Source organism: Terrapene carolina, unplaced genomic scaffold (assembly GCF_002925995.2).
Source record: "Terrapene carolina triunguis isolate 2854851 unplaced genomic scaffold, T_m_triunguis-2.0 Scaffold189, whole genome shotgun sequence".
Taxonomy (NCBI): domain Eukaryota; kingdom Metazoa; phylum Chordata; order Testudines; family Emydidae; genus Terrapene; species Terrapene triunguis.
Window position 1 is genome coordinate 3,885,820 of NW_020664540.1, and position 17,592 is coordinate 3,903,411.

Here is a 17,592-nt window from a genome sequence, read left to right on the forward strand (position 1 = left end):
GTTTTTAGAAGGTCTCTTTCTATAAGTCTGTAATATATAAACAAACTATTGTTGTATATAAAGTAAACAAGGTTTTTAAAATGTTTAAGAAGCTTCATTTAAAATTAAATTAAAATGCAGAGCCCCCCGGACTGGTGGCCAGGACCCGGGCAGTGTGAGTGCCACTGAAAATCAGCTCGCGCGCCGCCTTTGGTTTGCGTGCCATAGGTTGCCTACCCCTGCTATACACAAAGCCATCCAGTTTAGGAGGAGCACGTTCACCTATTCAAGCTTTACTGGTCTCTGATCTTTGAAAAAGGATAATAAGGTTCTTTAGAAGCTTTGCAATTTCAAATGTAACAATGCACTAGAATTTTTGCCTGCCTCAATCTAAGGTCCATCACAAGGCAGCAGAGGAAAACTTCAGATCATATTAAAAGGAAATGTTTATAGAATAGCTTTGCTCTTTCTACAAAAACTGAGGTTCACATTCCAAGATGAATAAGTTTATATGCTTCCCAAAAGAAACCTCAAAATTCCTTTACTCTTAAAAAAGAGGGGTACAAGATTGATTTTGGGAAAGAACAGTGATTAAAAAGGCTGAGTATAATTATCTTTCCTCATATGCTCATGAGTTTGAAGCTGGATCAATTTTACTGAAAACACATGTTGCTGAATGCTAAAACCTCTCACACATTACCAGCTGAGATAGGACAGGTAATTTGTAATCTTAAAATTCCCTGATACCAAGCCAGGATTCACTGGTTACTGGCTATTTAGCTGAGATTTGTCAAGCACACTACTTCACTATATCATCATCTGAAGAGAGATTTTATTGTGGGGAATCACATGGTTCAATTTCCCTTATGACTGGGGCTCTCTCCTCCCTCTCCACCACTTACCAGTATCAATTCAGTGTTGCTGATTTTCGGGATGCTGGCTCCTGCAGCTGGCAGTCTCATGAGGACACAAAGTTCTAGCAATCATGTGACTTCACGGGGGGGAGGAAGGGGGAGAAGGAGAAGACTTCAAAACAGTTTCCTGTAGCCTAGTGGAAGAGGCACAAAATTGCAAGCCCAGAGACTATGAGTTCTAATCCTGGCTCTTCCACTGACCGCTGTTAGTATTTCGGTGACCTTACAAAACCTCATTATTAAACAAGGTTTTAGGCTATTAGATAGGAAAACCGAGAGACTTAGGGTACGTCTACACTTACCTCCGGGTCCGACGGCGGGCAATCGATGTTCTGGGATCGATTTATCGCGTCTTGTCTAGACGCGATAAATCAATCCCGGAAGTGCTCACCGTCGACGCCGGTACTCCAGCTCAGCGAGAGGAGTACGCGGCATCGACGGGGGAGCCTTCCTGCCGCGTCTGAACCCGCGGTAAGTTCGGACTAAGGTACTTCGAATTCAGCTACATTATTAACATAGCTGAATTTGCGTACCTTAGTCCGAAGTGGGGGGGTAGTGTGGACCAGGCCTTATAGACCAATCAGCCTAATTTTAATACCTGGAAAGATCCTGGAACAAATTATTAAATAATCTGTAAGCAGCTAGAGATAATAGGGTGATAAGTAATAGCCAACATTGATTTGTCAAGGACAAATCATGCCAAACCAACCTAATTTCCTTCTTTGACAGAGTTATTGGCTTAGTGGATATAGGGGGAAAACAGCAGACATGATACAGCTTGATTTTATGAAGGATTTTGGACACAGTCCTACATGACAAACTAGGGAAATCTGGTCTAGATGAAATTACTATAAGATGGGCGCACAACTGTTTAAAAAAATAAATAAAATAAAAAACCCACCATACTCAATGAGTAGTTATCAGTAGTTCACTGTCAAACTAGAAGGGCATATCTAGTGGGATCCCTGAGAGGTAAGTCTTGGGTCCGGTACTATTCAATATTTTCATTAATGACTTGGATAATGGAATGGAGAGTATGCTTATAAAATTTCCAGATGACATCGAGTGAGGAGGGGTTGCAAGCACTTTGGAGTACAAGATTAGAATTCAAAACGACCTTAACAAATTGGAGAATTGGTCTGAAATCAACAAGATGAAATTCAATAAAAGACAGGTGCAAATTACTAGACATAGGAAGGAAAAAATCAAATGCACAAATACAAAATGGGGAATAACTGGCTAGGTGGCAGTACTGCAGAAAAAGATCTAGGGGTTATAATGGATCACAAATTGAGTATGAACCAACAATGTGATGCAGCTGCAAAAAAGGCTAATATTCTGGGGAGTATTAACAGAAGAAGTGTCATATCTAAGACACAGGAGGTAATTGTTCTGCTCTACTTGGTAAGGCTGCAGCTGGAGTAGTGTGTCCAGTTCTAGGCACCACACTTTAGAAAAGATGTGGACAAACTGGAGACAGTCCAGAGGAGAGCAACAAAAATGAGAAAAGGTTTAAAAAAGCTGACCTGAGGAAAGGTAAAAAACCTGGGAATGTTACATCTTGAATAAAGAAGGCTGAGGGAGGAACCTGATAGTCTTCAAAAATGGTAAAGGGCTGTTCTAAAGAGGACTGTGATCAATTGTTCCCATGTCCACTGAAAGTAGGCAAGAAGTAATTGGCTTAATCTGCAACAAAGGAGATTTAGGTTAGATATTAGGAAAAACTTTCTAACTATAAAAGGTAGTTAAGTACTGGACCATGTTACCAAGGGAGGCTAAATCCCTGTTGGAGGTTTTAAGAAAAGATTAGACAAACACCTGTCAATGATGATCTAGGGTATACTTGGTCCTGACTCCATGCAGGGGACTGGACTAGATGACCTCTCAAGGTCCCTTCCAGCCCTCCATTTCCATGATTCATGCTGCTATTTTAGGGTAGGTGACGATTACTCACCCCTTTCACCCATAAGATATCTGAGAGCTTGCAGAAGGTCACCTCCGGCACCGCTGGGAATAGAACCCATGTGTGGAAAACATGGGAAATGTCTATTATTTTTAGAAAATTGTGTGTGACTTCATTTACCCACTTGTACTGCTACCTACTTAGTTCCAGGGGATTAAGTTCTTTCCAGAGACCCTAACAATGGTACTGGTCCAGTTAGATGCAAATGATAGAAACGTCAATAATATAGCAGAACTGTTCAATAAATATTCCTGTTCTGTATTTGGGGGGAAAAAACAGCTGATATAGTTATATCATATGATAATACTCTTTCCATTCCACTAGCATCTCAGGAGGATCTTAAACAGCAGCTACTAAAGTTAGACATTTTAAAATAATCAGATCTGGATAATTCGCATCCAAGAGTTGTAAAAGAGCTGGCTGAGGAGTTCACTGGACCAATAATGTTCATTTTCAGTAAGTCTTGGAACTCTGGGGAAACGTCAGAAAACTGGAAGAAAAACTAATGTTGTGCCAGTATTTGAAAAGGGTAAATGGGATGACCCAAGTGATTATAGGCCTGTCAGTTTGACATGGATCCCAGGCAAGATAATGAAGCAGCTGATATGGGACTCGGTTAATAAGGAATTTCAGGAGGGTAATATAATTAATACCAATAAACATGGGTTTATGGAAAATAGATACTGTCAAACTAACTTGATATCACTTTTAGATGAGATTAGAAGTTTTATTGATAAACTTAACAGAGTTGGTGCAATATACTTGGACTTCTATAATGTGTTTGACTTGGTACCACAAGACATTTTGATTAAAAAACTAGAACAGGATAAAATTAACATGGCACACGTTAAATAGATTAAAAGCTTGCTAACTGATAGGTCTCAAACAATATAACTGTAAACAAGGAATCGCTATTGAGCAGGTGGTCCTCTAGGGATTGGTTCTTGGTCCTATGCTATTTAACATTTTCATCAGTGACCTGGAACAAACATAAAATCATCACTGGTAAAGTTTGTAGATATCACAAAAATTGGGAGAGTGGTAAATAATGAAGAGGACAGGTCACTCATAGAGAGCAATTTGGATCACTTGGTAAACTGGGCACAAGCAAACAATGTGTGTTTTAATAGGCTAAATGTAAATGTATATACCTAGGAACAAAGAGTGAGGGTTATACTTACAGGATGGGGGACTCTATGCTGTACTGGGAAGCAGTGACTCTGAAAAAAGATTTGGGGGGCGTGATGGATAATCAGCTGAACGTGAGCTCACAATGCAACTCTGTGGCCAACAAAAGCTAATGCAATCCTTGAATGCTATAGAGGGGTTGGCCACCACCTGATCTCCCCCTCATCGCCTGAGGTTGCCCTCCAGCTCCCTGCCTCTGTTTCCTCCCTCTTTAGGGCTCCTTAACCAAACTCAAGATAGTCCAAAGGAAATTAAAACATTTCCACCTGGGGTCCAATTTATTCAGTTCTCAGGTATACACTGGTCCTCCAGGCACCAGTTCAGTGCCTCCCCCCCTAGCTGGGGGGTTCCCAGCCCTTTCCCCCAGAGCTGGGCATAGTTCAGTCTCTGCAAGAGCCAATGTTGTTCCCTGCAGCTGCTGTTTCCTCAAGCCAGCTACAGATTCTCAGGTTTCTGTTTCCTGAGCATCTCCCAGCTTTCGCCAGCCAGCTGCTGCTCTCACACAGGTGTACCTCCTTTAGTAATCAGGGTTGGCTAGCCCCAGGCTCTCCAGGCATTAAGGGGCAAGCCACTTTGTTACAGATACATAAAAAAAGAATCCTGAGTGGGAGTAAAGAGGTTATTTTACCTCTATTTGGAACTGGTGTGACTGCTGCTGGAATCCTGTGTCCAATTCTGGTGTCCACAATTCGAGAAGGATGTTGATAAGTTGGAGAGGGTTTGGAGAAGAGCCATGAGACTGATTAATGGATTAGAAAACCTGCCTTATGGCGAAAGACTCAAGGTGCTCAGTCTATTTAGCTTAACAAAGAGAAGGTTAATGGGTGACTTGATTACAATCTAAGTCAGAGCCTCATAAGCACACTAAGCAATTGCTTAGGGCCCCCAGCAGCTCAAGGGGGTCCCTTATTCAGTTTTTATTATAAGAACATGCTCATTTTAGAATGGGGAAGACAAAAATATTCCTGCTTGGGGCCCCCAATGGGCTAGCACTGCCAATAAGTACTCACAAGGGGAACAAATATTTACTAATGAGCTAGTCAGTCTAGGAGAGAAAAATAAACAACATGATCCAATGGCTCAAAATTGAAGCTAGACAAATTCAGACTGGAAATATGGCATAATTTTTTTAACACAGAGTAATTAACCATTGGAACAAGGGTCACGGTGGATTCTCCATCACTGGAAATTTTTTCAAGCTTGGATTTTTTTCTAAAAGATCTGCTTTGGGAATTATTTTGGGGAAGTTCTACGGCCTGAGTTATGCAGGAGATCAGACTACATGATAGTCCCTTCTGGTCTTTGAATCTATGAAAAAAACCAATTATCAACCTGTACTGTTACTGTTGTTCTTAGAGATGAGATGCAGACATATATTCCACATAGGTGTGCACCCACTCTCCACTGGTTATGTAAGGGTAGCGTCGGCCAGACCCCCTCAAATGTCAAGAGTATAAAGGCTGGTGTAGAGGCGACAGAGAGTGGGTTGTGGAATACACATCTTCATCACATCTCAAAGAACAGTTACAATATAGGCAAGTAACTGTTTTCCTTGAGTAGATGCAGCTATGTTCCATGTAGGCAGCTCACAAGCAGCACTCTTGGATGACTTTACAGATGGAGCGCTGTTTCTTAATGTACCGAAAACAAGCACCTTGGGTAGGGATCCCTCTTAGGGATGGCCCCCACACCCGATGGCCAATGCTTGAGCCTTGGTTAGGGCATCACACAGGGAAGCCAACTACACTAACTCTAAACTAAACCTAAGATACTTCTAACTATTATCTAGAGGAAAACAAAAAACTCAGCTTTCAGTCTGTTTTCTGAGAGGCGAAAACACCGCACTGAGCTCCAATGCTAGCCGCAGGTGGTGAGAAGGAGCTGAGAAGGTTGGGGTGGTGGCACCCTTATACTGCCAGGGGAGGAACTAGGACCACAGGGTATGGCTAGGCAAAGTTCTCTGGCTTCAGAGCGTACACACACACACACACGGAATACACATCTGCATCTTCTCGATGAACTCTCCTTCTGTTAAGGAAACAGAGCGGGCACCTGAATGTCTGGCTTGGAATGAGACAGTCATTAAAGACTAACAAGTCAGCAGAATGACAGAACAAAGGAGTAGCTGCAACCTAGATGAAGTCAGTTCTCTTCATATCCCCGGAGGAGGAGGAGAAAATCCCCAAAAGGGGAAGGAAGGAGCCAAGGTCTTACTGCTAACATTTAAAACCCCCTGAGGCTGAGAAATTTGAGAGAGAGGAACAAAGACTTTTTTTTGAGAGACATGGAACCTTTGCTGGACTGGCTGAGCTGAAGGATGGTGGTTTCAGGGGTCTGAAAGAAGACTATGATCTGGAGGAGAAAGGGAGAGGAAGGATCCTGGACTCCTTTGAAGACTCTGACCACATCCCAAAGAATGCTCAAGAGCGGTGAGGAAAGTGAAGCAGGAAATGGCATACTGGTGTTTATTATTTTTCAGGGATCTGCATAGCTCTTGTGCAGTCTAAAGTAAATTGTTTTAGATATCCTTCTCCAAAGTCTGTGTCTACTGGCTTCACTGTCACATGTCCCTGAAGGGATAAACTATAAACCAGTGTGCGCATAAGAGGAGTAAGGCTTTGCTTAAGCCACTGGGAGAACTGGAGGGTTCAGCTGTAGGGTCCCACTTCTAAAAAAGGATACCTGACAGAGTCTGGGACCAGGAAGTATTCCAGAGGCAAGAGCCAGACATAATGGCGGAAGCCTACTGTGACTCACGGAAGCTTGAAAGTACACAGGCCCAATGTGTGGGTTCAAACACACCAGCCTAGTGAGTGTTCAGCAAAGGGTTGCTTGACCAGGGCTGTGACACCAGGTCTCAGAGACCCAAATCTCAGCGACTTTTCCACATAAGTCTTTCAGGAGGAACACGGCAAATTACATGCTTCTGTAACCTACACTAATATTGCATGATCCTGTGTCACCCTCTAGGAGCTGGACCACATATAGGAATGTACGACGTGATACTGCTTTGATACTAAGAGACACGGCTCCTTTGCTCAAATAATATAGGGCCATACTTCATCCACAGGTCCCAGGTTCAGTTCCCTGCAGATGACCCAAACAGAGTCATTGTTACATCTGCCTATTCTGTCTGTAAGCACTAGGCCACAGTCTGATCCCAGAGCTGGGCAGAGAAACCAAGAATTCTGACGGCCATTGTTCCACAGCTGTCTCTCAAATATTTATGTCATGTATATTTGTGTAAAGTAACTAGCAGTGTGCATGTCATGCCTCCTGGTATTGGCTAGTCCACAGAGAACAGCAGCATCCTTTCCGCCTCCCTGCTTATTCTTGTAGCTGACACTGAAGATATCTATGTTCTATGGCAGAGGTTCTCAAACTGTGGTCCGCGGATAGTTCCTTCTAAAGGTGCACACCTGGGTGGCCGCACACAAGAAAATGAAGGGCCACCCACCCAATTAGTGGAGCCGCGCAGGCGTGGCTCCACTTATTAGGTACCTGGACCCTGGAGAAGATGCACATGTAAGGTGAGGTGGTGGCCTTGGGGGGAATAAGGGGTAGGTGGGAGGGGGCAGTGGGGTGAAAGAGGGGGTGGGGGGAATTTGGGATGTGCAGGGCTGCGGCGGCCAGAGAAAGAGGCGACTTTCCCCAGCTCCAGGGTTGGAGCTGCTGGGGAGAGACCCCCCACCTTCCCAGCCCCAGCTCGGGGGCTGCCGTGGCAGGGGAGAGAAGGTGCATCCATCGCTTTAGAAAGGTAAGACTGCTGATATTAAAATAAGAGTTGTGTGCTTTTATTTGTAGAACAAAAAAAAAAGGTTAATTATTATTAAGTTTTTTTTATATAGTGCTTTTATCCAAAGCGCTTTACAATAGTTAGCTAACAGTACAAACAACATTTAGAAAGATCATTAAGTGGTCCGCCGAGACCCTCAGCAATTTTCAAGTGGTACACGGAAAAAAAAGTTTGAGAACCACTGTTCTATGGATCAGAAGGTTGTACATTCAAACCCTGCTGATGATGATTCGTGTGGAGTGAAAACCTATACAACCGTAAAGTTAGCATAAGAACCTTGGAGTAATAATTGGAACTATTTTATACTGCGAAACACTGCATCTAGAAGTGAATTGAATGTTGTGTTAATATTTATTTTATTGTTTGTATTTTGGTTAAGAGGAGCTGCTCCGTTAAGGGGGTGTGGCAGACAGAGAAGCTTGAAGGAGATTTTGACTGTGTTTCCAGAGATTGGAAGAGGCTGCCTGCATAAGCTACAGAAAGGTAAGAACTTGATCTAAGATGCAAACTTTTCTGGAAAGCAGCCTCATTCTCACAGGTGCAGTGTTAGTATTTAATAGCAATTGGATTCCTCAGGGTATTGCTAATAAACTATAGAATCTCTCATTTGTAGGTTACCGGTTTGGATCCTACCCAGCTCAGAAGGGATTAAAAATTATTCCCATCTGATGGATGTTTGGTAGCCCCTGCATGAGTATGGCAAGTCCCAGTTCCAGTTCCTAATATCACCATTACGCTTTGAACTAGATTGATCCCTTGCAGGGCCTGGTTCTTACTAAGTGTTTGTACCTACCACAATGGAGTCCCGAACTAAGTGGGGTCCTCCAGCTAAAGCGCCTGCAGGGGGGGGCCAGTCACCTTGCTATACATTTGTGAGACTTGGCAAGACTAATGTCACACGCACACAGGAGTCTGGGCATGGGAAGTTCAAAATCAATCAATCAATCAAAGGACAGACCAAAAACACCACGCCTTAAAAAAAATGTAAGTCTCAATTTCAGGGTCAATCTCAGTTTTCTGGGGACAGACATGTTATTTTTGTATGTGTGGGATTGGCAATGGTACAATTGGTTGTAAGCAGGGCTAGGTCACTGTGGGAAGGTCAAATGTCCTTTGTAATCCTGCGCTATTATACTGCTTGTTGTGTATGACATCTTTCACTTGTGGTTATCATTAAAAAACCAACAAGAAGGGAGCAGAGAAAGAGGGCCAACTACACAGCACAGATAACACCATCTACCCACTAAGTTGCGGAGCAGCGCTGCTAACAGCCCACTGATTCAATATGGAACTAAGAAACAGAAAATAAAATTGTAGATGTGAAAGCAGTCACTGTAGAGCATGCAAAAGTCATGTTCACTGTGATCTAGAATGGGTTATATGGTTTGTTTGGGCTACAGCCTTCTGTACAATACAATGGCAGCCAGGGTATTTTGCAATTCTGCTTCTCTGTTACTGCATTTGCTTCCTGTTTCCATTTGGAGTACGCAGTCTGTATCAACACTTAAAACAATAAAGAAGAAACCAGTTTGTTGGATCTTTCAACTACTATTAGTTCCTGATAAATCTGCAATGTTTAAAGGGACACAGTCATTAAAAAAAATAAAAAATAAAATCACACTTTTATCTCAAACACTGAAAGAAATTAGAGGGGAAAACATCTTTTCCCTTTTCGTTTGTGTACTTAGGCTTGTCTACACTGGCACTTTACAGCGCTGCAACTTTCTTGCTCGGGAGTGTGAAAAAACACCCCACTGAGTGCAGCAAATTTCAGCGCTTCAAAGCGCCAGTGTAGACAGTGCACCAGTGCTGGTAGCTATGCCCCTCGTGGAGGTGGGTTTTTTAGAGCGCTGGGAGAGCTCTCCCCCAGTGCTCTGCCACGACAGCGCTTTAACGTTGCAAGTGTAGACTAGCCCTTAGTGAAAATGACAATATACAAAGTGTGGTTGAATGCACAATTTGCTCCGATTGTGTGGGTCTTCCCAACAGCAACATTGGAGAGAAACTATTTTTAACTCAAACAACAAGGAGTCTGGTGGCACCTTAAAGACTAACAGATTTATTTGGGCATAAGCTTTCGTGGGTAAAAACCTCACTTCTTCGGATGCATTTTAACTCATTTTCTGAAATCAACTGGACAGGCATATGTGTTCGTTCTGGTTTAGTACCTCAGCTGATTGTGCCCCTGTGTTTGTTTTGATGTGGTGGATCCAAAGAAGAAATGCAACCACAGCTATCATCAGAAAACCAAAGAAATTAAAATGTTTGATTTTTAAAAAATGGTCTCACCTTTGCTTAGGATCCTTCTTCAGCAAACCTGACAGAAGAGATTTTGCTTCAGGTGACAAAGTGCGTGGAAACCTAATCTCCTCCATGAGGATAAGTTCAAAGAGCTTCTCATGGTCCTGATTGTAGAAAGGGAGCCGGCCACACATCATTTCATACATTACGACTCCTAAGCCCCACCAGTCCACTGCACGACCATAGTCATTATCTTCCAGCACCTGCAGAAACGTAGAGAACAGCTTTAGTACATATTCCTATGCTGTGAACATGCAGGGAATTCAAGTGACAGGACTTATACTATTATATTCATTTTCATGCATTTCACAACTCTGCAGGCACAGCATACTTGCTGCAGCTGAGAGAGCAGGTCCCGTTGCAGACAACGGACACTAATGCACACCAATGATTTATCAACAGGGAACGCTCTAGGCAAGCAAGAGGGAAAGAAGGCTAGAGAGAGATGGCACTCCCCCCCCGCCCCACATTACTTCCATGATATGCATAACCTTCTAATGCCTAGAGGCTGAGAACCCAAGTCTGTTCTCAGATTACAAAGCCAGCTGTTAAATCCTAACTTATTCATTAGAAACCATTCCAAATGGGGCCCCATTTTAAAAACAGGATGCCATTTGGGGGGCAGGAGAGGACTGATTAACCTGTTGCTCCAAAGCTACAATCATATCTGTTCCCTCTCCATGTCAACTTGTACATTTTCTTTATTCTCACCAGAAAAGCTATGCTGCAACCCATGAAAGACTGCTTGCAAGTTTTAGAAGAATTGCTGATCTGAATTAAACTGTAAGGACCAAAGATTCAAAATAGCTCAGTTCTCTTTTGCACTTCTGGCCTTTAAGTTGCCCTAAATGGGAGCCATGTGCTTTTGAAAATCTGGACCTAAATCTTTTCAATTTGCAGTCTCTTTACTATACACACACAGATGTTCAGAAAAAAAACTGTTTCTCTCTCACAGTGGAGAAAATCTACTATTACAATTTTCTTTTACTTAATTGTATCCCCAGGTTTGGGTTGGGTTACATGATATTTGATAGCTTTACTCTCCTTACAGTTCTGCACTTTACTGCTTATCACTGGTACGAGGTAAAAGCACTGTTTGTTCATTCTTTAGTGCCGTGCAGTGTCAGTGCCTACCCAGTTTACAGAACTGCACTTCAGAACCATTTATGCTCAGAAATAAAAGTCTTCATTGGGAATCAGGACCAAAGAGCCAACGGACTAACTTCCATGGGAGCAGGATCTGGCGCTTTATGAATTAATTATTAAGATCCTGTGGATAAATAGAAAGATCAAGATTTTCTTTGTAAAAAATTGTTTGTGTTCTCTCTCTATATATATATATTCACTAATTATTTAGTACTCTGCCTTAAAAATTATCTGAACCAGAAAAAAGTCCTGCAGTAAAAATCCAAAGGCTGTCAGGTATTAGATTACCCCGCACAGGTCTATTTACAGCATCTCTTGCTGTATGATTCACACCAAACGACAGCTGGTTCTACAGCTGCCCCATATATGTATAAGACCAACACAGCTGCTTGTCTGCCAGGATTCCAGGAGCCAGCCTCATCCTTTATGAGGAATCACAGGCTCTAACTTCATAGGAGATATTGTGTGATAATGCAGTTAGCCATATTTCTGAGCCACGCCCTTTCACTAAGCACTTCCTGTTAATTCTAAACCACTTAGGTTACTTAAAATAAAGTAGACACATTGCTGCTAGATACACAATAGGAATAATTTTTTTTTTAAGCCAAGATCAAGTCCTACAAAATCAGGCCTTCTAAAACGCAACAATGATAATTTGGCCAAGATACTAAAAGAACACTAGTTATCATTCAGATTACTAACCAGAACCCTGAATTTCTTACCTCCATACAGCACAGAACAAGAACCAATCCTTATTTTTAAAAGTAAAATATCCTTCTCACAAACACCACATTATATTAATGTTTATACAAAACAGAACAATGATTTAGTCTTACTTTAAATATGTTCACAACTGAGAAGAGAAAAAATAATATATAAGTAGCATGAAAGGTATTTATATCCCCAAGATTTATTGCAATGTGCATGGTAACTGGGAAGCAATAGGTAACAAGGTCATTTAACTTAAATTAAGTGGATGGTCAGTTCATAACAGTTCTTGGCAGCTGTGTGATGGAATTTACAAGAGAAGACAACAGCTGTAAACAGGATAGTCATCAATATATCTGACACATCAAAGCTGATGCAGTTCAGACACTGCCATCCATGCACAAGATTCCAATACGAACCTAAAAACAACTATCCAACAACTGTATAAACACACTCTTATGCTGGATTCAAGTTACAAACAGAGAGGAGAAGAAGAGACCCCTACTTTTAAGGATACATGACCTTAAACATACAGAATACTCATTCACGCACCATTTCCAGATTTTCTGCATGCTATCAGCCAGATGACAAAAGCCTTCAGAATTTAACACTCCAACCCACAGCTGGGATTTGCAATGAAGAGAATGAGCTAGGTTAGTCAAAAGGATTTGTCCTTCTATGTTACGGTTAAGCCAGATCATTATAAATATTAAAGGAAAATATTAGAGGTAAAATGATTGAAGGGTAATCCATATAGAGACATTCCATGGCTGCGTCACACACATTCCGCATCAGGAAAAAATTGAAAAGTTAAATAATCTCCAATGAGATTTGCCCAGTCTTTCACTGGCCCACAAAATCCGCGGTTATAATCAGAGACTAAAGTTTAACATTGCTTTTAAAAGGGACAATGGCAGATTTAAAGCCATATTTGTAAACAACAAACTGCCTTAGCTGTTTACTGATAACTCTTTGTGTCAGTGGTTCTCAAACTATGGACCACTGATGATTCACAAGGAGCTTCTGGTTGTCCATGAGAGCTGGCAGGCATCATGAGGCTGCCTCCATCTCCTTGCTTCAAGCTACTTTGACAGGTGCCCAGGTTCTTTATTTCAATGAAGCGGCTGGATGCCTGTACAAAGAGCTGGAAAAAATGAACACAGCTGCCTTCCCTGCCATTGCTGTGTAGGAGGAGAGTATAAACAGAAGCCTCCAGAAAGGACAAGAGCCATCAGTGGAACAAAACAAAAACAGAAGTAATGTTTCCCAATGTTTTCCACATTATCAATTTCTGTACTTATGCCTTACCCTGCTACAACTGAAATACTGTTTACTTTGTGCATTTCACCTAACTTGAACAAAGAGTGAAATGGAGCCATGGTTTCATTTTCATGCTGTTGTGCCCTAGCACAGTGCTCCACTGTCTAGACTGCAAACAGTTCAGGGGAAATGTTTAAAAACTTTTAAAGAGGAAAGTCATGTAAACATTTCTGCTAATTATGTTCAGAAAATTGCTTTAGTACAAAGAAATGAAAAATTTTGAACACAGATTATCTGTCTGTATTGTTCCTTCCAGAAAAGGATAGTACGCTATTCACCTTGGGGAATATACATATAGTTCTATAATGGTACGGGCTAGCTGCACCTCTGTCCCCTACCTAGTCTCTCTGAGTGTAGTCCCTCAGGTGTCAGACCTTGTGCCTTTACCAATCCCAGGCCCGAATTCCGCTGTTCTACCTCTAATTAGACTGGGCCTTAGACCATCAACCCTGTGTAGCAATCATGCATACCCAGCAAGTCTGAGTGAGCTCTGACAACCTGCAGTTCTTCCCTTTGGGAGTCTCTAACCAGTGTTATACAGTGACAAAACAGCTTTCCTAAAGGATGGTTTATTTTGCAGAAGGAATAAAGCGTTTAGAGCAAAAGAGAGGGTCACTCACCTTGTGCAGTAACTGAGGTTCTTCAAGATGTGTCCCCCTGTGGGTGCTCCACTTCAGGTGACTGGGCGCCCCGTGCCTCTAGTCAGAGAACTTTGACAGCAGTACTCGGTTGGGCTGCACATGGGCTCTCTCCGTCTCGCACCTGTAGCGGCGGTTAACTAGCGCTAGGTGGCCAACCCCCACCTCAGTTCCTTCTCAACTGCAGAGGACCTTGCAAAAACTCCGAAGTAGAGGGGAGGAAGATGGGTAGTGGAGCACCCACAGAGACATACATCTTGAAGAACCTCAGTTACTACATGAGGTGAGCAACCCTCGCTTCTTCTTCGAGTGCTGTCCTTATGGGTGTTCCACTTCAGGTGACTGTAGAGCAGTGCCCCTCAGTGGAAGGGAGTGGCTTCAGAGTTGGATCTGTGATCGATGATAGGACCGTGAGTCCTAATAAAGTGTCAGATGTCGAATTTTGCTCGATTGTGTAGTGCTGAATGAATGTGTGGGCTGAGGACCAAGTGGCTGCTTTACATATGTCCGTAACAGGCACAGCATTAAGGAAGGCTACCGACGTGGAGAGCGACCTGATAGAATGCGTTCTAACCCCCGGTGGGGGTTGTAGTTTGTCTTGGCTGTAGCAGAGATGAATGCACTCTGCAATCCATTTGGAGAGTCTCTCCTTAGATATAGCTTCTCCTTTAGATTTCTGTGTAGTCGACAGAAACCGTTTTGGTGCCTACCTGAATGGTTTAGTCCTTTTGAGATAAAAGGCTAGTGCCCTTCTGACATCTAGAGAATGAAGTGCCGCTTCTTGCCTGTTCTTATGAAGCTTAGGGAAGAATGCAGGAAGACTGATAGGTTAGTTGAGGTGGAACACAGAGGGTACACTAGGTAGAAATTTAGGATGCAATCTTAGAGTGACCTTGTTCTTGAAAATTCTCCTATGCGTCTTGTGGATGTGATGGTGACAAGGAAGGCTACTTTCATTGAAAGGTGTAATAGTGAACATGCAGCCTAGGGTTCAAACATAGGCCTGGTGGCCCAGTAGTTGGAGGCAAGTCCTGGAAGATGTTTGTGGACTGTTCACTGTAGCATTCATCAGATACACTAGAGTGACAAATCTGCGTGACAGTAGGGAAGCTTTCGCCGCTAACAAGTTCTAATGAGTCCCAATGAATTATAGTTCTTGTACTGGTGTCACTGTTGACTTTTGAATGTTTATTTGGAGACCGAGTTTTGTAAAGAGTGACGTTGTCTTTTGTATGGCTTCTTCCCAAGTGGGGGCTTTGAGCAGACAGTCATCTAAATATGGGTATATCATGACCCCTTGATTGCATAGATGGGCCACTGCTAGAACTTTGGAAAAAACTCGAGGGGCTGTGGAGAGGCCAAAGAGCAGTACCTTGTACTGATAGTGGTCTTGTCCCAAAACAAACTGGAGGAACCACCTGTGTGATGGATGTCTGGCGACATGAAAGTATGAGTCTTTCAGGTCAAGGGCCGAAAACCAGTCCCCTCATGGGATTACTGTTGCTAAAGTAATCATCCTGATAAATGTGTTTTGACAAATTTGTTTACGTTTCTCAGATCAAAAATGGGCCTCCAACCCCCGGTCTTTTTCTAGGTTAAGAAATAATGGGAATAAAGGCCCTTCCCTCTGTGTTGTACCAATACTGGTTCTACTGCACCCAAGTGCAGGAGATGGTCTACTTCCTGCCTCAGAAGGTGCTCGTGAGAGTAGGTGGGGGGAATGAAGGTGAACTGGATGGACTAACTGGTGGTGATAATTTCCAGCACCCATTTGTCTGAAGTAATAATTTGCCATGCTGGACAGAATGGTGTCAAATGGTCTGTAAAGGGATGGTTGGTAGAAAGAGGTTTCAGCAACAGGAATTGGGGGAGGTCTCTCGGACCATCAACCAAACCATCAAATTTGATGTTTCGGTCCAGGTTGTTGTGATGTAGGAGATTGAGATGGGAGTGTCCTACATCTTGTGGCTCTTTGCCTCCGCCTCTGGGCGTCATACTGCCTCTGCGGTTGTGTGTAAGGCACTGGTCTTGAGTGTTGTGATGGGTAATATATGCCCTGTTTTCATTTTTGTGCAAGTGTGTAGATGCCTAAAGACCAAAGAGTTGCTTTAGAATCTTTCAATGCATGGAAGGACTCGTTGGTCTTACCTGCAAATAATTTTGGACCTTCAAAGGGAAGATCCTCTCTGGTGGATTGCACCTCCTTTGGGAATCCAGACAGGAGGAGCCAAGAGGCACATTGCATTACTATGGCAGTTGCAATAGATCTTGCCATTGTGTTTGCTGAGTCTAAGGATGCCTGCAGATCTGTTCTTGCCAGGAGATGGCCTTCAGAAATGACTGACCTAAATTGCTCCTTTTTGTCTTCAGGGATAAAGTCAATACATTCAAACAGTTTGGAGTATTTTGTGTGATTGTATTTCGCCATCAAGGCTTCATAGTTGGCTATTCTGAACTACAATGTTGCTGATGAATAGGCCTCGCGACCAAAAAGATGCAATCTTTTCCACTCTGTCATATGGGGTGGTCCTCGAATAGTGTTGTCTGCCCTGCTCGTTGACAGCTTCTATGAGTTTGGCTGGGGATGTGAAAATAGAATTGTAGGTCCTTCAATGGGACGCAACACTTCTTATCCGCCCTCTTACTAGGAGGGGGGATTATTGTGGGTGTCTGGCAGCTGGTCTTGGCAGAATCCATGAGTACCTCATTATAGGAAGGGCTATTTTGCAGGAGGCTGACGTGTGTAATATATCCACCAACTTGTACTGGGACTCAGCAACCTCTTCCAGGGGGATTTGAAGCGTGTCTGCAATTCTTTTAAACAGCCCCTGAAATTGCTTTAAATCGTCTCCGTTGTAGGTAGCAGAGGCATGATAGTCTCATCTGGAGAGGAACAGGAGGTGTTAGTTGCAGAAGTGGCCTCCTAATCTAGAGCCTCCTCTGTTTCCTCAAGTCTCCTCAGGGAGCTCACGGGGGCCCCTCCTGTGACGCTGATGGGGAGTGTCTCTGCCTTTCCCTGGAGGTACTGGGAGGCTTGTAGTAATGTTGTCTACGGGTCCCAATATGGCCACTGTGGCAGGAATGACACTGGTGGTGGCATCCATGGATGTCAATACCACCCCTGAGTGCCAGCTCTGGAGCGGTGTCCTGGCTGTTCCTAAAGATCTGGTCTGTCGATTCCCTGGATGGGTGAAGAGTGGTGTGAGGAATAAACATCTCCCTCCTCATCGTCCTCCTTCTCCCTGGAAAAAGGAGAGGCAGATCTGTTTGTTTGTCTGTGTAACGGTGCTGAATGTACTGGTGCTATATCAGTACCGAGAAGAGGTGATTCTGGTGCCGCAGCAACCACTAAGTCCTTATGTCGGAAAAACTGTTGCGTTCCAAGAGATCTCCATACCAAAGATGGAATCTGTAATTGTTGCAGTGCCGGGAATTGTTGTGGTACCAGGAGGTGTTGCGCCACCAGGAGAATTGGTGCTGATCGTGTCTGTACCGAAGGACGTAAAGTAGACTTTGGTACCGCTGTCTCTGCACTATGTGCCAGAGGGCCAGGAGATGGCGCCATAAGCTGAGGCACTGCAGAGGTGCTCAGTACCGAGTGTTTAGTTGCTGCAGTCGGTGTCATGGTAGAAGGGGTAG

The 17,592-nt window shown here is 43.2% G+C and overlaps 1 protein-coding gene across 1 annotated transcript in view; it reads right to left on the reverse strand.

Annotated features, from left to right (window-relative positions):
- AKT1 (AKT serine/threonine kinase 1) overlaps positions 1–17,592 on the reverse strand; it is a 106,357-nt gene that overhangs the window by 22,057 nt on the left and 66,708 nt on the right. The window contains exon 10 of the mRNA XM_029912098.1: positions 10,130–10,344. Coding sequence (XP_029767958.1) covers positions 10,130–10,344 — 215 coding nt within the window. The remainder of the gene's footprint in view (positions 1–10,129; positions 10,345–17,592) is intronic.